Source organism: Nelumbo lutea, chromosome 1 (assembly GCF_056320005.1).
Source record: "Nelumbo lutea isolate HS-2025 chromosome 1, American lotus-T2T, whole genome shotgun sequence".
In the NCBI taxonomy this organism is placed as follows: domain Eukaryota; kingdom Viridiplantae; phylum Streptophyta; class Magnoliopsida; order Proteales; family Nelumbonaceae; genus Nelumbo; species Nelumbo lutea.
Window position 1 is genome coordinate 181,363,949 of NC_142684.1, and position 27,034 is coordinate 181,390,982.

The 27,034-nt window shown below is 38.2% G+C and overlaps 1 protein-coding gene across 2 annotated transcripts; it reads left to right on the forward strand.

Annotated features, from left to right (window-relative positions):
• The first annotated feature begins 5,326 nt into the window (after positions 1-5,326).
• On the forward strand, positions 5,327-26,318 carry ORG1 (OBP3-responsive protein 1). 2 transcript variants are annotated; one of them, XM_088961210.1, is made up of 14 exons: positions 5,327-5,858; positions 6,068-6,390; positions 6,476-6,519; positions 6,613-6,691; positions 6,775-6,891; positions 7,252-7,434; positions 7,559-7,645; positions 15,958-16,064; positions 16,162-16,249; positions 18,153-18,233; positions 18,331-18,407; positions 19,950-20,085; positions 25,069-25,131; positions 25,526-26,318. In XM_088961210.1, exons 2-14 carry the CDS (start codon positions 6,079-6,081, stop codon positions 26,144-26,146), a joined length of 1,995 nt encoding a protein of 664 aa, XP_088817336.1. In that variant the 5' UTR covers positions 5,327-5,858; positions 6,068-6,078; the 3' UTR covers positions 26,147-26,318. The 2 variants fall into 2 exon arrangements, with proteins under 2 accessions (XP_088817336.1, XP_088817337.1); XM_088961211.1 differs by lacking the exon at positions 25,069-25,131.
• The last annotated feature ends 716 nt before the right edge of the window (positions 26,319-27,034 follow it).

Sequence of the window (27,034 nt, forward strand, 5' to 3'; positions counted from 1 at the left end):
TACCTAATTTACCCTTTTATGTTCGAAAATACCCTTTTGTTTGTGAGAGGCGATTCTGATATCAGCTCAAGAGGGAGAGACAGGCTCAAAGTTGGTTATCTCGAGCATGGGCACGGCATCTGCATCAATGTATCAGCACGATAAGGAACGAAATGAAAGAACGTTTCTCTCTCTCTCTCTTGTGTGTGTATGTGCCTGGTATGTTGCCTTTCGTTCGTTCTCTTCTCTTGGAAAACCCAAATGATCAATTTATACAAAACCCGTAAATTTAAAGGGGAGTGAAATAGAATTTGGGTCGTCAATGGTGAAGTAAGGTCTAAAATCAACACTACACAAGAGTGGGATGACTAGATTTACAAGGCTGGCAATAGCTTCACAACACTAAGGTGGTGCTGGCGCTATTATAAGAATGGGCCTACCGATAATCAAGAGCTCCTAGAGCACCCAAAGCTGTAAAAGAATCCTCCTGAATATACTAAAAAGACCAGCATCATGGAAGAGACTTTGCGGGAGTGACTAGTTTGTAGAAAGAGAAGGAGACAGAGAGGAGAAAGACTCATCCGACACGACCCCCAACTCCAATGGCAAGCTATGAGAAGGTGGCAGGTTCACTTTAAGGCTATGTTTGGTTTGAAGGAAAAGGTAGAGAGAGGAAGGGAAAGACAGAGAAACCAATACAAGGTTTGTAAAGTTTCCTTACCTTTCCCTACATTTTCCTTCAAACCAAATATAGCCTAAGTGTAACATTCCCTGTAGGAAGTTCCATTAGTTTACCTGGTTATAAGGAGCAAGCCATGCTGAAATGCAAGAAGCAATATGCTCCAGAGTTCTCTTACCAATGTCAAAAAACAGAGGACCCAACATTTGTAACAAAGGCCTAAACACACTCGAGAATGGACAGTAAGACAATATGACCACAGACTTCTGCTCTCCTCCTCGCTTTAGCCTCTCATCCAGCCTTTGCCTATTGAATACATAACCATACATGTACATTGGGCTATTAGCATTACTGATATTGCTCGACCTTCTGAGTGCCCTATTATCTACAGACTTTAGAGATACCATTTCTCTTCTGCTTTAACCATATCCGAAGAAGATACATTTCCCAATTGAGTAGTCTCCCGCCTTCGGAATAGAAAAAAGAAGATACAGTCATGAATGCTCGAGCGGCTTTGGTGCTGGGACACAGAACCATGAAAGGAACTGAAGTAATTTCAAGCTCTTCACATTGCGTGAGAAAGTGGAGGAGAAGGCAGGCGGCGATTTCTTCAACCGTTGCTACAAGCTCTCCTTTATCTCCGTTTTTCCCCTCCGTTCGTCAACAGTGGCGGTTTCGACAATGTACCCAAAATGGCAGTTTCGACAACATGCTCACTAAAAACATCATCAACAACGGCAACCATCAATGGAGAACGGTGTGGATCTCCCCTTTTTTTTTCATGTGTTTTGGCCGGACCAAGCAGCGGCAAATCTCCCCTTCTCCTTTTTATTACCTATGTGTTTTGGCCGGACCAAGCGACGGAGAGCAACGATGGATCTCCCTTGTTCGTATTGCTTAAGCTCTCCAAAAACCGACAGATCCACCGCTGCTCTCCGTCGCTTGGTCCGGCCAAAACACATAGCAAAGCAGGCGGGTTTCATGTGTGTCCTGTTACTGTTCGTGAACCCAACAACGGTGGAAAAAATAAGGAAAGAGAGGGGGAGAGACGATGGGGAAAAAGAATGAGAGAGAGAGAGAAATAAGGGTTGGGAGAGAAATAAATCTAAAGGGTAAAATAATCCTTTTATCTTTTTGTTAATAGGAAATTAAGGGATCTTAACGGTAAGGGAAGTATTAGTCAATTGTTAGAAACCGTAGGGATAACATTAATCAATTTTCAAACAATAAGGATACAATTAGTCAATTCGCTAAACTATAAAGGTAGTTTAAGAAATTTATCCAAAAAACAAAAAGATAATATATATATATATATATATTAAAATTGGTTTTTCCATGTTAGCATACCTCTCATTTGACATAAGCTATTTATCTATTTTCTCCATTTTTTGTATTTTTATTTTAAAAATATAAAACAGTAATCATTCCTTATCTTGATTAGATTAAACAACCAATGAGATGCACTTTACCATAACCTAAATAATTTATTCTCCTAAAATTTCTCCTAAATTACCTCCCCCACTTTCTCCAAAATTATCTCTAGTACCTATTTATCTTCTAAATTATCTCTAATTCATATTTATCTCCAAAATTATCTCTATTCCGTATTTATCCTCTCCCCTACTTTTTAACTATATCTATCTAAAGAAAGTTTGGATTAAAAAATTTAAGAATTATTTAATTATTAATTTTACAATAATAGTGTATATTCATTATATATTTATATATACTATAATTAATATTTATTTTATTTCCAGAAATTATTTACTATTTTTTTATAAATATGATTTCAATAATTATTGATAAATATATTTTTATTTTTTATTTAATAGAAAATGATCAAAATTATTGGAGATTAAACAACTATTATTTAACTTTTGAAATTTAATTTGTTGTATTTATTGTATTTTCATTATAATTTTTTTAGTAATTATATATATTTTTATAATATATAGATTAATACTTATTAGAGATTAAAATATTATTTGAGATTGCATTATTTATTGACTAATTTAGTATATTTTCAATATTTATTATATTTTTATAATTATTGTATTTTTATTATATATCTATTATACTTTCATTATAAACTTATTTTCAATGATTGTGTATATTTGCTATAAGTTTTCAATAATTATTGGATATTAAACTATTGTTATTTATTATATATTAGACTATAAATTTAGTTGAAATTAGGAGTGTTCAATGATTGATTCAGTTCAGTTGCTAGCTGTTTTGCCAACCAAATCAGTTTGATCAAGTCTCAGTTTGTCACTCAAAACCAATTGACCATTAGTGAAAACCCACAAACTTGGATTGTATCAATTTGGGTCTATTTTCGGTTTAGTTTGTTTGTTCAAAACATTTAAATCTATGATTTGCTTTTGCTTTAAAAACAAAAGCAAAAGCAAATCAATGACAAATTGTGTAAAGTTATTTTGGATTAATTTGTATTTGTGCTACCCATTATGGGCCAAATGTGCTTTTCACAAAACACAATAAGGCTCATTTTATGGAAAAAGTACAAATGCAAATATATAGAATTTAAAACCTTATATTTTGTATGTATTTACACTGTACATATTTGCATTTATACTATTTCCAGGTGCAAATTAATATATATAAACCACATGACAAAAATTGTGACACGTGGCAAAACATGTCATGTTTGATCTCATAAATATATAACATGTGGCAAAATATTTGTCATATAACAAAAGAATTGTGAATACATCACAAAATATACACTATTTATCAAATATGCAACATGCATGGCGAAATATATGCCAAGTTTGACAGCAAAATACACATCATGTCTATAAACATGGCAAAATATACGCCACATGGCATCATTTTATTTCACACGGCACAACTATGTATCAAATAGCATTTTTATATTACATTTTTTCTTGACAAAAGCTAAAGATTCCTTTTCGTTTTCTAATATTTTTGTGGAACTTGTACTAGTATGCTATTCTCACCAAATATAAATTTCCATTTTTAAAAGAGTAGTATGGAGTTTGTGTTCTCTATGGGGAAATGAGATAACCGGTCAACCACCTTTTTCTTACTATGCAGTACTGTTTTCAAAACTGGATCAGACCGGAAAAACTGGGAACCGGTCATTTGATCGGTTTCCTTTTCCCCCCTAAAATCATTGATTTTGGTCAGCAAACCGCTGAATCGGCTGGTTAACTGTTTAAATGGTTTTGACTGTTTTTCAATTTTTTATTTTTTTGTCAGAACAGGCTGACCATTCGGGTCGAACGATCATACCGTTCGAACCGGTAATCGAACCCCTAATCGATTCAATCACCGATTCGTTTTTAAAAACCATGCTACACAGTTTCGCAAAAACAGTGGTGACTAGTCCTAATGTTTTGTTTATGTAGATGAATCATATATTAAACATAATTCCAAAGCAGCCTTACTGGAATTTATTACAGATTTGAATCTCAAAGTGCAATTGAAGCAGAACGACATGCCATTTTATAGGGATTAAGGGAAGCTCTTAATCGAACATCAATCATCTCTTGATTTTTAGTGATGCATTATACATATAAAACATCTTGAATCATCCCTCTTTGCCTTATAATTGGAAAGGTGAGCTAGGATGACATAAGAATTACTAGATGGTTATAGAATATCCATATATACGTAGGCAATAAAATGAAATAGCCCGTAGGTTAGCTTATGCTATACCAATTTATGTCAACGGTTTTTTTCTCTAGGTTTGATGATAATAAAATTAATATTTACAGAATGGTACATTGCACTTCACTGCAGAATCATGAATTTTATGACAGATCTAGGATAATTTAAAATGTCAAATACCTCCATCTTAAATATCAATACTTGCTCGTGTATTGGCATTAATTCTGAGTTGACACCTATCCCAACTGTATGATGGGGTTAAGAATTCCGATGGTAGATTGAACATTGGCATTAATTCTGAGCTGACACCTACCCCAATTGTATGATGGGGATAAGAATTCTGATAATAGGCTGAACTGTCATTCTCCCTAAATTTTATGATATCATGCCTAGTAAATCAACATATTATAACTAAACATGTTAGTTTAAACAATTGTTTTGAAAACAAATCATTACCAAATTGCAAAAGCACATGGTAACGCCAAAAAAAAAGAACCGTTCAAATTCAATGTTTTTGTACTTTAAAAGAGCAGAAGCTTATCCAAACACAGCTAAAAAACAACATCCAAAGTGGCTCAATCAAAGGAAATCGGCTTCGATTCGAACAAGCCAGTGTTCAAATTATCCTAACAGGCAATAACCTCTTGTAATCTTGCATTAGGAATATCTTTCCATAAAATAAAGGGAGGAATACATTGCAACTCAATGCAAAATTCTTAAATTAGAGTCCCATAATCCGTAGCCCTCCTATAAACCACATCATGCACATGAATGCAAAATTCTTAAATTAGAGTCCCAGAATCCGTAGCCCTCCTATAAACCACGTCATGCACATGAATTTAAGTTGGGCCAAGAATTTATGGCTTTTAAGTTGGGACTTGGCTGATCAGTCATTCTCTTAAAATAAAATACACGTGGGGAGAGATATTCACTGTAAAGGCGGTTCGAACGGACGTTGCTATGACCGAAGCCGAACTCTGTCTCTAACGAAAGCATCAGCCTCGTCCAAACGCCGGACCATGGGAAGCCTGCCAATAAAGTGGTTGAAAAATTTTCCTAATATATTCTTAGTCCTGGTCACACGATTGACATCGAGGCTAAACGTGCTTCCGAAAATTCCGAAAATACCCATGTCAGGTTTACCAACAAACTGTGGTTTGTAAATTCTGATCTAATGCCTGGTTCATCAAACATTGGATATTTGGATGTGCCCAGATCAGTCTCCGATACGAGTAATGACCTATTGCCCTTCGTTTTATTTGTTTTTTGTTTTTTTGTTTGGGTTGGGAAGAATTGGTGGACGAGGATGAACATGACCGTCTTGACATGGAGAAAATTCTCGGGAGGGGGGAGATATTTGCAGAGCTGACGCGACCATGCGGAGAGCCCATGGAGAAATACCTCATGCGTGTTCTCCCACGCAAATCTCACACGCTCTCTTTCTATATATACGCCTCCTTCGCTTCATTTCCTCTTCCATTCTCTTTAGTTCTTCTTTTTCAATCTGTTTTCCTCGTCACATTCTAAACGAGCTTCTCCACTCCCCGTAAGTTTTCTCCAGCCAGATCTTCTATTTCTTTTTCGTTTTTCCCTCCTGTAATTCTGACTGTAATTGAAATTTAAAAATTCCTTTTGTCAAACGATTTCTATCGTTTATTATCGTTGTTGTTATTCTTTTTTGTTTTATTGGTATTTTCTTAATCACCGATGGAGACGGAGTTGCATAATATTCGATGGATACTTTTGAATGTTCAGAGCTTTAACCAATGGCGTTCTGTGGAGTTGGGTTCAATTCGGGACCGGGGAGTATCGAATTATTGCATGCAAGCGAAAATTCGTCGACAAGACTAATCATGCCCTTTCGTGAACATTTAATCCGAAGAATGACCAATTTTCCTGCGAGACCTTTTCGGAGAATGAGGTGTTCGGCGGGAAGAGCCATGTCTCCATCAGAACAGAAGGGGAATAATCCAACCGTTGGACACAGCTCTTTGAAAGAAGAATTGGGGCCTGTTATGAAATTCAGGATGTCGGATTTTTCTGTCTGCGATCGCGTCAGCATCGGGCTTGGTGGAAGGGTACGTAGAATTTTATGTGTTTATGTGTTAAGGGGATTGCTAGAGACATGGCTTTTGTAATTCTATTTGATTTGAGAGTTGACAGGCAGACGAATTAGTATTTGAAGCATCAGTAATGGATTCTCACAGGTTAGTGTTACCTTTCCGCTGATCTGGTATAATACGAACAAGAAGTCCCTTTAAACAATTAAAACTTAGAGATTGAGAATTCGGTAATTGCAGCCCCTTGTATAAAACACAAGTCGTGCTTCGACAACTTACTTCTCCTCAAGCTCAGCGAAGAGGGAGGCGGGCCATAGAGGTAAATGAACCACTAATTATATTATTTTTATTGCTTGTGGTTGGAAATATTATTTTACTTCTATTTGATGAACTGTCTTACAGGTACTGAAGAAATTAGCTCGTCGCAGAATTATGTATCATTCGTACTCAATGCAAGTTCATGGCTATATTTCTCAATCGAGAGATACTAATCATATCTCATTCACACTCGTTCACGGGGTAGGTCTCACATAGAATTGTTTAAAGTAATGGGTGTTAGTAAGTACTATGTATTTTCATAGGAATGTGGCTCCCCGTCTCCCATTTGTATATGCAAACCTCTAAAGGCTAGGAATGGTTGGACGATTGTAGGCTAATGGATGTTGTCTTTCATTGTATAATCCACATTATGATACCAGATCTTTTGGTGAGATAAATTAGCTTCCTGATGTGCCAATAGAATAGGGAAAGGAAGATGGATTCTCTGTCCCCTCCAATGAGAATGTTAGCATTTCTTGCTGAATTCTACTCACTTAGAAAACAAACTGAAGATTGGGTTGATGCCTCATATAATTAGACATTCCTTTCCTTTGTTTGCAGTATCATGGTAGTTATTCTCTAAAGCATTGGCTCCAATTATCAGATTGGCTTCCAACCTTAGAAGCTACTTTGGCATTGGATGAGGAGTATGTAAGAAAGGTTGGGGATGACACAGTTGGAGGACCTACTATTTCTCGAAAGTTGCGGCTTATTCGTTTTTTAATGAGGGATCTCTTGATTGGAGTATGTATTTTTTTTTTTAATTTTTATTATCTAGTTGCAAATTTGTAGATTTTTTCTGTGCATGCATTGTAATTCAGCCATATAGAATTGGAATCATGGTGTTTCTGTTGTTCATCTCCCTCAGGTAAACTACTTGCATAGCCATGGACTTGCTCATACTGAACTAAGGCTAGAGAATGTGCATATAAGCCCATTGGATAGACATATAAAAGTAAGTTCTGATTGTTTTCTTCATTCATGCTAAGCTGAGAACTTATTTCCCCCATTTTTTGCAGCACAGTTTCTTATCTTATTCAGAGGTTAATATTCAAATATTAGTTAAAAATGTTTCCATATGCATCTTTCTTTAGAAGCAAAAGTCAGATGCTGGATTGAGACTGTGGAGTAGGAATAAATTATAAAAACTTTCCTAATATATCTTATAATAACCCCAATCAAAATATGTTTTCTTTTTTCGAGAAAGGGGAAAGTATATTGTATTAATCAAAGTATATGGTCCCCTGTACAATGAAAAGCTGTGAAGGACCTCAGAAAAAAGTCTACATTCAAAAAAGTAGAAAAGATGTTATGAACAGCCAACCAGTTCCTAACTGTTGCAACTGCCAAATTTATCACCTCTGCTTCAGTTGTGGATTTCTTATCAAATATTCTGTTGTTTCTTTTGAATCATAAAGCCTACATGATTGCTGGTTGAATAGATGACCAGCACAATTTCCCTTCTTTAGTCATTTTGGGAATTTGCCATCACTCTTCCAGGAGTGCATTTACAGTACCTGGGAAGCACCAATTTAGATTATCAGCCTTCAAGAAATGATTCCACACTGCTGCACTGAAGTTGCAATGCCAAAAAAGGGTGGTTTGAGGTCTCTGTTTCCTGGTTGCATAAGGAGCACCATAGGTCTGAAATGTTGAAACCTCTTTCTATGATGCTACCACCCAACCAAAAAACTTGACTTTAGAAGAGGCCGCAGATCTCCAGATTGCCTTGTTTGGGAACTGCTTTTGAGGTTTGTTAGAGTTAGCCGAATAAGGGTAGATTAATCAACTCACCTTGGTTAAGTTATGAGCTTATGTGGCAGTCTTATTAGAGGCTCTCTGTCCCATACTTAAGTAGGGGCAGTTTAGCCCTTGTACATTTAATTAGAGCCTAATCACTATTAAGAGGTCAACCGATAGGGTTTAGCTATCAGGTTCGACAGTTCTTTCATCTTCTTCTTCTTCTTCTCCTTCTCTTTCTTATTCTCCTTACTGGTTCGTGACCTGTTTCAGTTCGTGCTTCAGTTCTCTCATTTTCTTCTCTGGGCTGTCAATGGAGAAAAGTGGTTCGTCCCAGGCCTGAAACATCACAGCTCTTCTTTTTTCTGGTGCACAGAACCTCATTTCCTAAGAAAACAACTTCAGCAGTGAATGGTTGGCTGAAGCTCTCAAACGAAGGTTGGTTATCTCTCCTCTGTGTGCTGTTGGTATTTTTGGGTTGAAAATCTTCAAGAACTTGAGAAGACTGATCAGAACCTAGAGAACTAGGTTGGTTGTTGCCCTGGTTCTTGGAAAAATTCCAAGAACATGCTGTGTTTACAGTGACCAAATGGTGTAAGGGCTGCTACTGTAGGTGGCCGAATGGTGCAAGGTGTAATGCAATGGTACTAGTTGAGTTTTTGTTGGTCTTGTGGTGCCCTCTTAAAAGCGTTAAAGCAGGTTTGTATTGTGTGTGACAGCTATGACTGTGTGGTGGTGCTTGTGATGCACAAACTCTGTTGAGTAGTTGTAAGAGAGCTTGCATGTGGTTAGTAAGTGCTGAATTAATGTCGGTGTAGTTTGTGTTTTTTTTGTGAAATCAGTAGTGGTGTGGATAAGAACAAAGGCGTGTGTATCTATCATTGTGTTTAGGGACTGCTGTAGGTTCTGGAACATCAAACTCTTGACAGCAGCACTTAGTTGGTGATTAGGAATTCAGATTAGAGGCAGCATTGAAAGAGTATCATGGCAGCAATGGGAGATGGCTGTAGTGATCAGAAACCTAGTGTGGTGGTTTCCTCTGACTATCTAGGTGTACAGATGACATCAATTAAACTGAATGGTGAGAACTATGTTCCATGGGCCAAGTCGGTGGAAGTTTTTCTCAAGGCAAAGAGAAAAGTGAAGCATGTGAAAGAAGATAAACCACCGGCTGACTCTCCAGGGTTTGATGATTGGGAACAGGAGGATGCCCAAATCATGACATGGCTATGGAACAGTATGGAACCCAAAATAAGTGCCAACTTCATGTTCTTAGATACAGCTAAGGACATATGAGAACATGCCAAGAAGCTGTATTCTGGGCAAGATAATACTACAAGGGTATATCAGCTCTATCAGGAGTACTTTGGTCTGCAACAAGGAAATAAAACCCTAGAAGAGTACTATGCCAGTATGAAGAACCTCAGAAATGAACTCAATGTCTATCATCCTCTCACTCCAGATGTTAAGGTTCAGGAACAACAGAGGGAACAACTAGATGTCACAAGGTTCTTAGTGGGGTTGAAATCAGAGTATGAACTAGTTAGGGCCCAAATATTGGGGGGCTCTACCCTTCCTACACTTGAGGAAATGTTTGCTTGGCTTCGTAGGATTTCTTTGGGACAGACAAAGAATCCCACACAGTCTGATAGATTACCTTTTATGACAGCCAGAGGAGGTGGACGTGGTACGAAAGGGGGAGGACATGCCTCCCGAGGAGGTCGTGGTGGTTCCATATTTGGCCATGGTGGTGGTCGTGACTCAGGGGGAGGCCGTGACAAAGATAAAGGCAGCTCTACAAGGAAGTGTACCCACTGTGGTAGGGAAGGACATTCTGTAAATTTCTGTTATGATCTTCATGGCCGCCCTCCCTCTAAATGAGCCAATCATGCTGTTGCTGGTGGGGTTGATGTCAGTGATAATCAACAGGTAGACCTAACTCCTTCCACATCTACATCTGTTTCTGGAAGGGAGATGTGAGTGTACCGCATGATGAGTATGAGCGGTTCCTTCAGTCCACTTCACAGCACACTACTGCTACTCTTGTCCACTCAGGTATAGCTTGCCTGTCATCTAAAACCTCTCCTTGGATTATTGACTCTGGAGCCTCTAATCACATGATTGGGACTCCAGGTGTGTTCTCTTCTCTCTCTGAAACTTCCACATCTCAAACTGTTACCCTTGCCAATGGTTCCTCCTCTCCCATCTGTGGTGTTGACAATGTTGACATGGTTTCTCTTTCTTTATCATCTGTTCTATATGCCCCTAAGTTTCCATTCAATCTTATGTCTGTTAGTAAATTAACCAAGACTCTTAAATGTTCTGTTACTTTTTTCCCTTCCTCTTGTGTTTTTCAGGATCTCAGGACGGGGAAGAAGATTGGTGGGGGGCATGAAGCTGGTGGATTGTATTATCTTGACGGTGGTGGATCGTCAGTTGCACTTCAGACTTCACTCACTCCTCTACAGTGGCATTATCGACTGGGACATCCTTCTCTCAAGGCACTCAAGATACTAGTTCTGTCTTTGAGTCATTTGTCAATGTTATAGTGTGAGTCGTGTCAGTTTGGGAAACATCGTTGTGTTTCCTTCAATCCTAGAGTTGAAAGTCGTATGTTGAGTCATTTTGCTTTGGTTCATTCAGATGTTTGGGGCCCGATCAAAATAGAGTCTTATAATGGTTACAAGTATTTTGTCACTTTTATTGATGATTGTTCAAGAATGACATGGATTTATTTAATGAAAGAAATGAGTGAATTATTTTCCATTTTTCAAAAATTCCATGCTGAAATACATACACAATTTGGTGTTCCCATCAAAGTTCTTCGTTCAGATGATGGTCGTGAATATTTTCTAACTTCCTTTCAATAGTATTTAGAACAGCATGACATCATTCATCAAACTTCATGTGCATCCACTCCTCAACAAAATGGGGTGGTTGAACGGAAGAACCGTCATCTCCTTGAAACATCTCAGTCTATTCTTCATCATATGAGTGTTCCTAAACGGTTTTGGAGTGATGCTGTACTTACTGCGTATTTCCTCATTAATCGGATGCCCTCCTTTATTCTTCATGGTCGGTCTCCCTTCTCTATCTTGTTCCCCACCTTGTCTCCCTTTCCATTAACACTTCGTATCTTTGTGTGTGCTTTGTTCACAATCTGAGTCTTAGAATAGAAAAGTTGGATGCACGCTCCATTAAGTGTGTCTTTCTTGGCTACTCTCGGACTCAAAAAAGGGTACAAGTGTTACAGTCCCATTAGTTGGAAGTGCTATGTCTGTCCTGATGTCACATTTTTTGAGTCTGTTCCCTTCTTCTCAGGAACTGAAGCATCTTCGTCTCCACCTTTATTTCCTCTTCCTCTTACGGTCAGTGATCCCGTTCCGGGTGTTCCTGTTGGAGTTGACTCGTCACCTCATCCAGTGCAGATCCCTACTGAACGACTACCAATTCGGCAAGTGTATACATGTCGAACGACGCCGGCCCCTCCTCCAGCTTCTACCTTGTCCGCGGATCCTATCGTTGCTCCTATTGCTGAACCCTCAGGACTTGACCTACCCATTGCCTTACGGAAAGGTAAACGTAGTTCTACTCTCCATCCCATTTCCAATTTTGTTTCAGTATCTCGCCTTTTCGCCTCACATCGCCAGTTTGTTTCACTATTTTCATCTATTTCCATACCTAACAATGTCCAAGAGGCTCTTAGTTCACCTGGGTGGAGGCATGCAATGGAGGAGGAACTCTCTGCTCTTCAGCATACTCACACGTGGGAGCTCACTACTCTTCCTCCTAGTAAGTATGTTGTGGGTTGTAAATGGGTGTATACTGTTAAATACTTGCCAGATGGCAGTGTGGAGCGTCTGAAAGCCATACTTGTTGCCAAAGGGTATTCACAGTTGTATGGAGTGGACTATATGGAGACCTTCTCTCCAGTGGCTAAGATTAGCTCTGTTCGTGTGTTAATTTCCTTGGCAATTATGTATGATTGGCCCTTATTTCAACTTGACATGAAAAATGCCTTTCTTCATGGTGACCTTATAGAGGAGGTATATATGGAGTAACCACTTGGGTTTGTTGCTCAGGGGGAGGCTGGTAAGGTGTGCAGACTGAAAAAGGCAATTTATGGGTTGAAACAATCGCCTCGTGCTTGGTTCGAGAAGTTTAGTGAAGTGGTGAAGAATTTTGGAATGAAACAATGCCAGATTGATCACTTAGTGTTTAACTATGACTCAGAAGCTGGAAAGATTTTATTAGTGGTCTATGTGGATGATATTGTCATAATTGGCAGTGACAAGTTGGGGATCGACAAACTCAAGGTCTTTTTGCAAAATCATTTTCAAACAAAAGACCTTGGAACATTGAAGTATTTCTTTGGTATAGAAGTTGCTAGATCAAGACAAGGTGTAAACTTGTGCCAAGGAAAATATGTTCTCGATCTATTGGACGAAACATGACTGTTAGGTGCAAAACCAACTGAGACTCCTATGGAACCAAATGTTAAGTTGAGCAGTGATACAGGGGAAATATTTGATGATCCTAGAAGGTATAGACGACTAGTGGGGAAGCTGAACTGTTTGACTATCACGAGACTAGACATCTCCTTTGCAGTCAGTGTGGTGAGCTAATTTATGCAGAACCCTTGTATATCTCACTGGGATGCAATTCTTAGAATTGTAATATATTTGAAGGGAGCTCCGGGCCATGGGCTATTGTATAAACCAGGAGGAAAACTTGAAGTAGTTGGGTACAAGATGCAGATTGGGCAGGGTCTGTGTCTGATAGAAGATCTACTATAGGTTACTGCACATTTCTTGGAGGAAATCTTGTGACGTGGAAGAGTAAAAAGCAGACGGTTGTGGCTAGAAGCAGTGCTGAAGCCGAGTACAGAGCCATGGCACACACTACATGTGAATTAGTGTTGTTGAGGAATCTCCTACAAGAAATCGGGTTCCACATGGATAAACCTATGAAGTTGTACTGTGACAATCAAGCTGCGCTCCATATCTCATCCAACCCTGTTTTTCATGAGAGAACAAAGCACATAGAGATTGATTGCCACTTTGTGAGGGAGAAGGTTCTTACTGGAGAGATAAGCACAGAACATGTAAGCTTAGGTGACCAGTGGACAGATTTGTTTACAAAAGCCTTAAGCTCAGGGAGAGTAAACTATATATGTAACAAGCTGGGATTATATGACATTTATTCTCCAGCTTGAGGGGGAGTGTTAGAGTTAGCCGAATAAGGGTAGATTAGTCAACTCACCTTGGTTAAGTTATGAGCTTATGTGGCAGTCTTATTAGAGGTTCTCTGTCCCATACTTAAGTAGGGGCAGTTTAGTCATTGTACATTTAATTAGAGCCTAATCACTATTAAGAGGTCGACTGATAGGGTTTAGCTATCAGGTTCGACAGTTCTTTCATCTTCTTCTTCTTCTTCTTCTTCTCCTTCTCCTTCTCTTTCTTCTTCTCCTTACCGGTTCAGACGACTGTAGCAACAGTAGAAACAAGGTTCATCAATTAGACCTTTATAAAAGGATTTAACAGTAAAGTCACCTGACTGATTCCACTTCCAACATCTTACATCTTGAGAAAGCAGGTTTGGGAGATTATTCTGAAGTAAGTTAGGAGCTCAGCCACCGTCTCAATCTTCCAATCATAAAACTTCTTCTGAAAGAGGGATTCTGGATTATTCTATTGCCTTCCACCACATATGATTCGGCAACTGAGGCCAATTTGTTTTCAGCCACACTATCTAACTTAAACTTTATGCCTCTGCTGAACTTAGGAAAAACTTTAGAAATTCCTTTCTAAACACCCAATCAAGATATTTTTTCTATCTGGTTCCCAATAAACAAATTTCATATTCAATGATTTTGACGTCAGGAGGAAGCCATCACAACTGTAAAAGACTTGCATGATTATCTATCTAATATTTAATAAATGGTGTGCATTTACTAGAAGTCTAGAATACCACCTAAAGAGAAACACAAAAGCTTAGTTCTTCTCCATAAAAGGGCTCTAAATGTCAGCAAACTCATAAGCTTGACAACCTTTTGCCATGTTTCAATATAATGCCTATTTTTTCCCCTGTTTTCTGAATGGAATTGAGATTTCAGACATAATGAGAGGAAACATTCAACATAGGATAGCCCTTCTAGCTGATCTTGACACTTGTCATAGATAAAGAATAAGTGGTTAATATCAACCCTGAATGATAAAGATAAACTACACCATAAAGCTAGATGGTTGAGGCAGGAGAATCACCGTTAATTCACTTTGCTCCTTTCATTTCTACTTAACATTGGGAGAGCCCTATCCATTAAAATTCCACTGCGAGTCTTTACTCAATCTTTAAGTACACATGCTCAAACAAAAGGGTAGGTGAAAGTAGGAGAAGAAAAAAAAACAACTGTTCCAACAAGATAAAATAATTTGATGCTTTGCTGATAACTTTGAAACCTGTAGACCTGCAGTGGTACAGAATTTTTATTTCCTGGAAAAGCTGAAATTTTAAATCCAAGCCATTTGTATTAAAGCAGATTCTTTGCATTACTCAATGCCCCATTCTTTTCTATGTCCTGAATTTCCCCTTGAAAATAAAATGCATTGATTATTCTTGACCTTTCTTGAATTTCTTGATAAATATATCTGGAAATACTTTTTCCCTACACTGTTGGACATAATTGAGAACTTTCTGAGGCTCTTCATAGAGTTGAATGGCAGAACAGGATTCATGTAGTTCATCATCATCCAAGCTTTATCCCAACTATGTGGGAGTTGGTTATGTAGTCCTGTTTTGCCTTTCCATTCTATTTATTGGTGCTTAAATAATCTCTTAGTTCTACCCATATCTTTTTTGGTCTACCCCTAGTCCTTCTAGCTTCTTTGACATGCACCAAATCACTTTTTATGGGTGGTGTTGATTTCTATGACATGGTCAAATCATATTAGTCTACTTTCTGACAGGATTCATGTAGTTGACACTGTATGTTGGAATGGGGATTAATTGAGTTGAGTTTAACAGAGGATCATTTGTCTAAAATTTCTACTTAGAAAGATAGTGACATGAAGGCATGTAGCTACCACATAGCAACAAGATTCCAATATGGATTTGTGTCCAATCAATTTACCTCCTAACCTTGAATACAAATTTTGATATGTTGCCTGGTACTCAAGCTCACCAAAATCTTTGTAGGGAGAACTGATGTAGCCAAGTACTTGTAAATTTGAATTTGTTTGGCTGTTTTTACATTTGCCCCTAAAATTTTTTCTTAGCTGAAAAGGCCATGTAAGGTTCACATTAGTACATTACTAACCTACTCATTTACTTTTCTCATCCTGTTGGGATCACTTTAAAGGATGGGAGTGACATTTGAATGCCTTGTTAAAGGGTTGGTGGCAGTCCCCAGTGGAGACATAAACATAACATACAGATTTATTATTATTTTTTTCTTTCTATTTGATCTGTTTTTGTTTCTGTTTATGGCCTTCTTGTTGGCAACTACATTTTAACCATGTCTTTTATCAGGTAGGAATTCTTGGAAATGCTGCAGATTTCTATGATGGCAGTCCGGACAATAGTACATTAGATAGTAACTTTAACAGGCGGAAAATGATGATTGCTTTTGACATGAGGTAGGATGCTTAACAATGAGATGTAGCATATTTTATATTAGTTAGGTTTCAGATGTTCATAAGATTTGTTCATTTGATTTTCTTATGTATTGTCAAGATGTGTTGGGTTTATAATGGCAAAAATGGTTTTGCGGGAGCTCATGGATCCTTTAATCTTCATGAAGTTCAAATCTTTCCTCAATAAGGTACATCATAAATTGAATCTTCCTTTTTTTTTTTCTTTCTTTCTGAAAACTACTTGATTTCATATTGAAAACTTTAACTGATGCAACAGTAGGATTGCTTTCATGCTGGATCTTTCAATGGCTATCAAAACTTAGTTATAATGGAAATAAGTAAACCAAGTAAAATTGTGACATTGGACATCTCTTGAACTCATTTACATGGTGACTAGCCGAGAATAAGGTTTTCCAAGTTCAGCAAGAGTTTGCTTTTTCTTTTTTGTTTTGTTTTTCTTATTTCCCATTGAAGAGATGAGGTGAACTTTTGTTAAAGCTTGTTAGAAATGAGAATCTATTTATCAAGATGGATATAGAAAACTAATTTTCTAAGTGGTGTTCATTTAAATTGTTTTAAGGTCCTGTTGGCAACCTCTTTTTCATCCATGTCTTTCTCCTGCACTGAAGTTCAATTAGGGCTGAGAATTCAAAAATAACTGGAGTACATTAAATGGATGCATTTTTTTGCCTTTTTTTTTTTTTTAAATTTGTTTGGTTTCTTTTGTCCTCGACCTCATTCATTTAATTTGAATGAATCCTAGTCTAAATATAGGCACGAGGCTAGCTCAAGTAGAGGTTGTTGCAATTGGGTGGGGTTGGATTGGGTTAGGTGTGGGTTGAAGAGCAACCCGCACACTACCACCCACACCCATTTGTGGCCAATTTTGTTTAGCACATATATGGTCCAATGGCAACCCAACCCAATCCAAATATCAGGAGGATGTAACGACCATCAATCTATCAACCCAAAGCTGACCTGCTTGATTCCTTAAAGTCAGAAACCTCTTCTTTTTGAAAATAAAAGATACTTCTAACACAGGTGACCAGAGTCACCCGAACAGAAGAACATAAACATTCAGAGTATGCCAAAAGTCAGAACCCAAATCTTCTTTCTTTAGTCCCTCAAATTCTGGGAGTACCACCCAGCCAACAGATAAAGAAGAGATTGCCATCCCAACTTCTTCCAAGCTTTTCATTTCTCCCTTCAAAAATCCTCTTGTTTCTCTCCCTCCAAACCTCCCTTATAGTCAGGAACCCTTGTGCCATGCTTTGACCATCCACTTTTCTGATCTTATTTGGGGTGGTATCTATAAGTGACTAAAGCTAATTATGACATTCTAATATTGCCACATGTCAGAGCCACTAAATGACTGGGGCCAGCATAAACCTTTCTGATGGCTTTTTGAGCGGTGTGCTACAATATTGGCTGTCCAAGAAAGTTGAGGGCTTCAACCATCTTTCTAGAGAGAGAATATGAAAGCAAGCAAGATGATATCCCATTTTTATATCTACATCCATCTTTCTAGAGAGAGAGAGACGCTCTGGAAGAGAGTGAGATGATATCTCATTCAGAGATCTAGGGAGAGAGAGGTTTATCTTTAGAGACTCCAGCAGTGAGCAAGATAGGATCTAACAGAGACTTACCTGGAACAGAAAGTGGGGGATCTTCTACAAATCTAATCCATAAAGTTTGACACCCGGAATAACTTAATCCATTTAAATTGATCCAGTGTGGGAATCAACCTGTTTTCAACCTGCTACATGACATGGGTGGGTTAGATGTATTGGGCCATAAATTGCCACCCCTACTTGTAAGTTAACTTCGGTAACTTTATGCCATCAACAAATCCATCAAAAGCTTCATACCATCATCAACTGTGAACCCTGTCAATAAACCATCATCTTAAATTCTGAATCTACAGTGTTGTCCATGACATGGTAAATGTTTATAGATTCTCTAGTTTTCCTTTATTTGAATGCTGAAACTTAAGCTTTATCAACTTGAGTGCTATCAACAAAAAACAGATTTTATGATTGACTTCATTTCAACTTCTGTTTTTGCTATGTTCCTTCTTATCTTTAAATGCAGGGAAACAATCCAGCATGCTTGCGTGAATTTTTATTGCCAATTCTCTGTAACAACTTTCCATCTGGAAATCCTGGATTACAGGTTAATATCTGTTTGTGGAATGAGTAGTTTCCAATCTGATGCTATTTCTTTTCCTTTTCTCTAATGAAGATCTGTTGATTCTCTTTCTTTCTTGAAGATACTTGATAGGAACTCGGGAGCAGGTTGGAACCTTCTATCCTTGTTGCTTGCAACAAAACCTTCTGAGAGAATAAGGTCCATTCTGTGTGTGTGTTTTGCACTTTCACCTGTTTCTTATCGTATAATTAAATTATCATTAAACAATTTAGCTTTGATGTTATGTGGACAATTTAGTCTCACATTTTGTTATTTGTCTAAATACAATGGTGCTCCTAGCAAATGAGCTTTTCTGTTTACAGCCTAAGATCATATGTTCTATTAGATGATTAGATTGTTTTCTTACACCTGAACCAAGATTCTTCTTTTCCTTGTCCTTTCAGGACCATCTGTCATGTGATATCATTCTTACTAGTGATTGTGTGTATGTCTTGTTGAGCTTTCACTGCCTAACCTGATTATAGCCACCTTTAGGTTTCATATAGGAACACTGAAAAATTTTCACAGATATAATGGAGGACAAAACTCCCCACCCCACTATCTTTCCTTTAATTAGGGTATACCATTATCCTGTTCCCCACTAGTGGTCTCCCAAAATACGTGATCCCTGTGAGCCCCTTGTCTTGCCAATGCACCAGCAATGCCATTTTCTGTTCTACTTATCCAGCTGAATATGGCTCTCAATTCCCTTGCTAAGCAAATTGCTTCTCTCAGTGTGTTTATAAGTTTATAACACTAAGGGCCTTTACTGTTTTTCTTCAGCCATCCAATGGTTGTGTGAGCATCACCTTCCACTATCGGATTGGTGTATTTTAACCTTTTCCCAAGCTTCAATCCTTCCACTAGCCTACTGCCTTAATTGAGTTGCCCTGGCCTATAGGACCCGAGTACGTTGTCAGGACCACTCATTCAGGATTTCTGAAAACACCCCCCAATTCCTGCAGGGTTGCCCAAGATGTACCCATCAAATTTCAATTTAACACTATCAGTGGTGGAAGGAGACATGGGCTAGCTATTCGAGGTTTTGGCATGGAAGAGTTTGCAATGTGCTGCCAGGCTCTTATTATGTTGAATAATGTTAAAAAAAGAGCTGTTGTTTTTACCAAAATTTGCTACACTGACTTCCATGTTTTCAATCAAGCCTTCAGCTGTATGCGTCTCTTCTTTAAAACACTACTGTTTATTTCTTCCCATGTTGTCCAAAGAATGGCAGCCTTAGTGCATCTCCATCGCATCTTTCCCTTTCTAGTCCTTAGAGATAAAGAAACTTTGTTCAAAAAGGCTAACCAGATCATTGGGGGCAGAAGCTTTAAGATTTTTATTAAGTCTGCTCTGTTAATGTTGAAGGTAAAAAGTTCCATGCAAACAAATAGTTAAAGGCATAAAACATAAGATCAGAAAATTTAATGCGGAGAAGATCCTGATAGAGAATGTATTAACATAATAAACATTAAGAGATAAAGCCTTTTCCTCTGGTTGACATGTCTGTGGGCATGCTGTAGGGCAGTAAGTTCGTACTGTTTCTGATAAAAAAAATGAGCAGTAAGTTCCTTGTTATTTATGGGATCAAATTTGTTGACCATAATAATTGAATCAACATACTGTACATATGCTGCATGCAAGTTTACATGTATAGCAAAGATAATATAAGCCATAATTGCCTTTTCAATTACTGTGCAGTTGTTTAGATGCCCTGAGGCACCCGTTCCTGTGTGGACCAAGATGGCGTGTAGATGCATCTATGGATATGGTTAGGTGGGGTCTAGGTTCAACTGCTGTTCGAATTGCAGAGGAATACATTTATGTCCGACGTCAGGTATTTTGAAATTTTACAGCCTCAGTTTGTCTTTGGTTGTCATATTTCATTTATTTTTCCCATACAGAATAACATATTTGTCTTTCTCCTTTAAGCCCCAACTCATGCCATATACTAGAAGTACCTCCATTATCCCACGTAACCTGCAGAAAACCTTATTATTTTGTGGTTCAAAAGCCATCCTATTGTATCACTTTGAAAGAGGACATAGAGAACAATGAATTCCTTGAGTCAAGTTTCTGAGGCCTTGGATTAGTCTAGGATTAGCATAAATTTATATTTCTTAGGGCAACTGATATATCTGTAAGATGCAGTTAAACCTTTTTCCACTGAGGTTGTTTTTACCAAGCTGCTAATAACTTTCTTTTCTCTTCTAATCCCCATACATGATAAAACCCATGTAATAAAGAATCCTATTGCAAACTAAAGGCTGAAAGTGTTGTTCCTAACTTTCACTAGCTATGAACAAAATCATTATCACTGGAGGATGGCAACAATTCCGTTTAGATGCTTCCGTTGTTCCAGTTGTTCCATGTTTTCTTATCTACCTACAAAAATGTAGAAGCACCAATTCTATCTTTTCTGCATGGGTAATCTGGTAGGTTCTACCTACCTCAGGTGCCTTTTCGAGGGTGGCACAACCTCCAGAATGTTTTAAGACGAGGAAGAAGTGAGAATTTGTATGGAAGATGCTGTCCATTGATTCTCAGGCTAGGTCTGTTATATAGATGGACCCAGAAATGACAAAAACAAGGCAAAAGCAAATCATTCCAATCATTCGGTGGTTACAAGAATATTCCCTCTAATGGGCTCTGTCAATTTAGTTACTCAGTCTCAGAAAATATCCTCCAATGGTCTTGGCAGCTCAGGCCTGCTGACGGGGCCTTCTAAAATAGACGTGAACTATGATGAGCTGGTGAGTGATCTGGGTCGGTGGAGCATAGTTTTCAAGGCGCCAAGGCGACGCTGGGCATTAGGGGGGGCACCTTGTCGCCTAGTCGCCTAGGCGATGGATTTTTTTATATGGAAAACATAGATCCTAGGGTAGTTTCCTAAGTACCATAGCCATATTTCCTTAATAATTATTCATAATTTTCATAAGAAAAGTATAAAGTTCATGTTAAAGTATAGAAAATGTGTTGATTAGACAAAATTTTAAGTTCTTCCTTATTTGTTCAGGTTTTAAAGTCTTTGAGGGTTCAATACAGCATTTAGCGATGTTTGTATTGATTAAATCCTAACAAATAAGAAAATAATAAAAACAGATTAGTATATAAACACACAAAATGAATATTTTAGTTTAATAGTGCCTATTTTATAATTATAATGTCAAAAAATAAAGAATAAAAAAAGTATTTTACAATACATAGTACAACACTGCTTGGCGATTAGGCGAGCCGAGCCTCAAAGGGTGCCTTGTCACCTAGGCTTTGCCTTGACAACTATGCGGTGGAATAACCCGGTTGGTATGTGGGCCGTTAGTGGGCTGGACCCTAACATAATCTTAATTTTGATTGATCAGATATTTGTTATCAGACAGTGTGTATGCCCTGGTTGCAAAATTATGTTACTTGTAATAGGAAAATGGTCACCTAATCAGACCATGTAGAGACCTTCTGTAGTGACCTAGCATTATCTCTACCATGTTGAGGGATGATGTGATGAATCCAAACCCTCCATTAGATTGGATATCCTCTGGATTTAGCCATGTGTTCGATCACATTGTCCATGTCAGCTCTGTATCCACCTATTGACATTTTTCCCAAATAAACTGTTGGCATAAAAAACTTAGAAAAATCTGTGCACAACATTGTCCACGATTCCATGTCAGTTAAACCTATTAAAGGTCTCCTAATCAGACCTTGATATGATACTCCGAATGGGCATCATATCAAGGATCAAAGTATCAATGTGATATGCTACCACTCTACAGCAAATAGATAGTATGATATATTTTGATTCTACACTATCTGGGGTTTATCTTGTAGCTCTTATTTTTTTTCCTATGAACATCTCTTCTGGATTGAAAAAAGAAAGCCCTTTTCACCTGTCTTTTTAGAGATTTCATATCAGCCGATGCGGACTGATACATTGTGAAATTTCAAACCTTGCTCATGGGCTGCGTCACCCTTTCTCTTTTCCTTGTCTCAATCTCCTTTAAGATGGGATTAATTGCAAGCAAAAATCCTGCAGGCACACTAAGAGCATGTCATCCAGCTATATCTCCCCATGAATTTAAGACACAAGTATGGGAGACATTCCCAATTTAAGGCATGATGTGATTCTCTTAGGGTGCTTGCATAATTTTTTTCTTTCAGGAGATCAGGGTTCCTCTCTTTTCTCTCTATTTTTAGTCTACTTTGGACAACCAGCGTAGTATTAGGTGTGGAAATGCATTTAGGGGGGGGGGCTATTAGAGGTGAGGTAGGTAGGTAACCATCCACTTCCTTTAAGGGGGTTATGTGGCATCCATCCCAAATAGAGAGAGGGAGGTTCCCTCTTTTCAAGTGCCATGTGTCCATAGTTTTCAAGGCACCAAGGCAAACCTAGGCTACAAGGGAGCGCTTAGTTGCTTAGGCGTCACTTAATGTCTCAGAAAATATAGGACAACAAGGGGATGAGCCTCTATTTTTGTCATACAAACAGAAGTAAAAGAAGGATTAGAGACCATGTTCTTGTCTAAGAAAAAAATATGAAAGAAAATTACGTTACCTTTGGCATCTGTAATTTTGTTATGTTTGGGCTGTTTCCCCATCTAAGGTGTTTGGTTGGGTTTGGGGGGGGGGGGGGGGCTTTGTACTAGTTTTTCTATCAATAAAAATTACATTACCTTTTCTCAAAAATGATGGAGAAGAAGGGGTGGAGCCCCTGTTTTTTGTTCCAAGAGCCTCTGTTTTTGTTAAAAAAAAGCAATAGAAGAAGGGGCAGAGACCCCTTTTTGTTACAAAAAAAGAAAAAGAAGGGGGCAGAGCCCCTGTTTTTTGTTCTAGTTTGCCCCTACTTTTTGTTCTAGAGGGGGTGGACCCCTTGTTGATTTTCCTTGATTCTTCAAGTACATAAAATTTTTATCACTCAAACCCTGACAAGAATATCTATCAAACTGGTTTAGATCTTCGAATATCTAGCAGAGCCCTAATAAAATAAGAAATTAATAAAAAATGTTATTTTCTGAAAAGAAGTAAAAAAGAATGATATAGTGTATCATGCCCATCTTAATATTATATGCTTAAAATATAAAAATATAAGAAACATGTGAAACTTTGATGAGGTTTTATATAATTCATACGGGGTTTGGGCAAGGCGAGCCCCAAAAAGTGCCTACATGCCTCGCTAGGCATCACCTTGACAACTATGCATGCGTCCTCCCTACTTAGAGAGAGGGAAGGCTGTATGCATAACCACTTTAAAAGGGTTTACTTCAGAAAATGGTTAGCACTTCTAAGCTTTAATTTCTCCTATTATACCACTCTTAAGGCCCTGGATGGTCGAGGCATTAATTGGGTAAAAGTCCTTTTTTAGCATGGAGAGACAGACATGTGGAGTCCTTTTGGGGAGCCAAACACACAAACCATCACCATGTTTGACATTCCTAGGTTGTTAAAAGTTCTCTAAAGAAATTGATTAGCAAATTATTTTCTATCTATAAAATCTTATTACATCTGCAAGGCTAGAAAGATAGGTTAAGTCCATTGCTGACATTGTAGCCTTATTTCATCATCTCATGGTCATATCTCTTGGAACATGGGTTTGAGGAGAGGTTTACTAGTGAGTGAAGAGGCTGAATCCTTGGATTTGATGCAGAATTTAAACCCTATTTTCCTTCCTTTTTTGGGGAATGAGGAGAGAGTGTGGGCTCCTTGCTCTTCTGGTAGTTTAAGGTTTTTTGTCGGGAGGTCATCATCCAAATCACCAACATGTGTGATAGACTTCAAAGTGAAAAAAATTGTGGTAGCTGAACTTGGAATAATTTCTTGGCTTTATTTGGAAGAAGTTGAACTCCACAGAGTTGTTCTCTCAACAAATTGTGGATCGTAAAACTAAAAGACTGAAGATGATATGGCATACCATGAAGGTAGCAGTGTTGTGTTTTTTTTTTTTTGGGGGGGGGGGTGGAAATGCTAGTTGTTTGAAAATAAGGAACTCAATGTGGAGTTTCTAATTGAGTTGATCAAAATGAGGGTGGCATATTAGGTGCTAGTGTGTGAAGAGTTTAATGGTGTAAGGTTGGATGACCCTGTTAGAGGATGGACATTATCCCTTTCACCAAGGGATGAAAGGGGGTCCATTTTGTTAAGCTACTCAGGTGCTGCAGGCTTTGGCAACACTTTGGAAGCTGAGGTGGTCACTGATTAAGGCTTAAAGTTTTTGGCACAACAAAGATGGATAAATGTGATTGCTCAAGGTGATTGCCACGTTGTTATTTCTGCGATAAACTCAGAGGCAGAATCCCCTTGGAGATTTATAGCTTTGGTAAGGGAGGCTAAGGTCTTGAGGAGTCGCTTGAATTGCTCATTCAGGTGGATTCCTAGATCAGCTAATTCCTTAGCTGACAGCTTCGCAAGATCTGGTGTAATGAATCAAGGGTGTATTGGGGGAATGCCTGGCTGGTCCTGGGGCTCTATAATATCCTTCAATAATTTTTATGTTTGTTTGTTCGGCTTGTGGCTGGTTTGTATTGGCCTTGCTGTATAGCCTGGGCAGTTTTTTTTTTTTTTTTCAAGGCAATCAATAAATATATTGTTGTTTAACAAAAAATGTTGTTTAATAAAACCATTTATTATTATTGTTATCAATGTAAAAGTAATATCTTAAAAACAGGACTGGGCTGGAAACCAGAAAGGGATTTGATCCTGTTTTTAGCAGTTTATTTGGTGGAAGCTATGAAGTTACCCAAAATTACCAAACCAAACTGGGGACCCTTTGGTTTCCTATTTTTAATGGATTTTCACAAGAATTTCTGATGGTATATTTTTATCTTCTCAGCGTAGCAGGCTCTCTCATTTCATTGAATTGATGGAAATGTTGAATCCTCACCCAAAGCCTAAGGTAATTGCTAATATTTAGGTCCATTTCTTCAGTACATTCACATTTTTTTGGGTCCTGGGATATAATAGTGCATGCATACAAATTGATAAAAAAAGTAAAGAAAAACTTACCTTGCTTTGGTTAATTGGCATATGGATCGGACATCTCTTGGTTTGTTGAAATTTTTTGGTGAATTGTTGTACATATTGGCATATGAATGACCATCTAAAAGTACAATTAATTGACTGTTGTCAAAATAGTCTGGTCTTTGGATGTTGAGGTGCTCCATCTAATGCAGGGTTGAGACCATGGATATAAATTCATGCTATATCATCTTGCTATCCCTTTCTCTTGATCAGTGATGCTACTCTTTGGCGAATGATCCTGATTCTAAAAATCATCTCTTGAAATGCAGAACTGGTTGGAGTTGCTACCAGGAAGATGGCGCCTGTTGTACTGTACAGGAAGGCACATAGGTCTAACCCTTCGTCAGCCATCCGCAAGAGTCCTTATTGGTGATGTACACCTTACAGTCACACGGACATCAAAAATGAATACCGCCCTTTCATTCACTTCTGATGTTGGATTCGTGGTTATGGTTGGCTCTAACTGGCCGCACAAAAAAACTGGGATGAGTGGGAAATTGCAGGTTAGCTCTTCAGTTAGATTAACAGCTGGGAGGCGCCAATACCTAATGGAAGAGAAGGCCAGAGGGAAATACACATCAAGCCCAGAATCCGTTACAAAGAAATTGTCTAGCAGAAAGTGGAGGGCAAGCTCCATGAAGGAACTGCCATCAAGCCTTCCAGTAGCCAAGTTTACCTCAGGCGAGGTGGAGGTGACAATGCATCTTGACGACTCATCGTTGCAGAAAGTTGACGTTGCAAAAACAGTGCTTAAAGAGGTCCGCATGCAGGTACCACCAGAAATGTTTGATTTGTCGAGGATTATTTGTGGAACTTATGTGGACTCTAGGCTTCTGGTTCTTCGTGGAGTGGATGGATCTGCCCTGCTTTTCACACGATCTTGCATGTAAATGATCTGTATATAAAGATGTTTTCCTTTTTTGTAACTGTAATTATTGGTTGGTTGCATCATTTGATTGTATTGATAGTTGGTACGATGAAGAGTTTTTTAGATGTAAGTTACAACATCCCCTTTAAGTTTGAACATGATTTATTCATCAACACAGTATCTAATATTACCAAGACTGGTTGCAAATTTCATTAATATTCACCACCCTACGTAATTACTGGAATCTTCCATAGTAAATAAGTGCATAAAAAAATTGCAGTATATCGAACTCTGGAATTCAATCCCAAGCTTACAATCCGGAGTCTGGCTTGGTTTTTCGAATAACCTTTACAGTATTGCATTGGAAATATCTCCATACTTTGTGTTTTATTTCTTGGGGAAATGCAAGGTTATAAGAGACGTTTGGAATGGTGTGAGCACGGGCTTGCCCTACCCAAAACCGAATTCCATAATTAGCCAGACTTTATGAACTGAGTCGGTTGAAAACCTTCAACTTGAGTCTGGATCACCTGCCAGCAAAATATGTTTTAACACTACCAACACCATTTAGCACCGTACATTTCATACATGATAGGTCCTACCTTTATGGTGGGCAGAAACTGGATTCAGTCGGTGCCTGTTCAAACACCTTTTATAGCCTTGCATTGGGAATATCTCCCCATGAAATAAAGCACAAAGTACGGAGGTATTTTCCATGCAAGGCCATAAAGGCTGTTCAAATGGACTTTGCATTGATTGAAACTGATCTGGTTGGAATGGGTTTTATTAGCAGAGATCCAGTCTCCTTCAACCTTGTCCCAATTAAAGGAGATCACATCTGCACCCTACTGAGTGCGCCCCACAAATATCCCACATGCATGCATTGGGAATATCTCCTGAGGTTATCAGT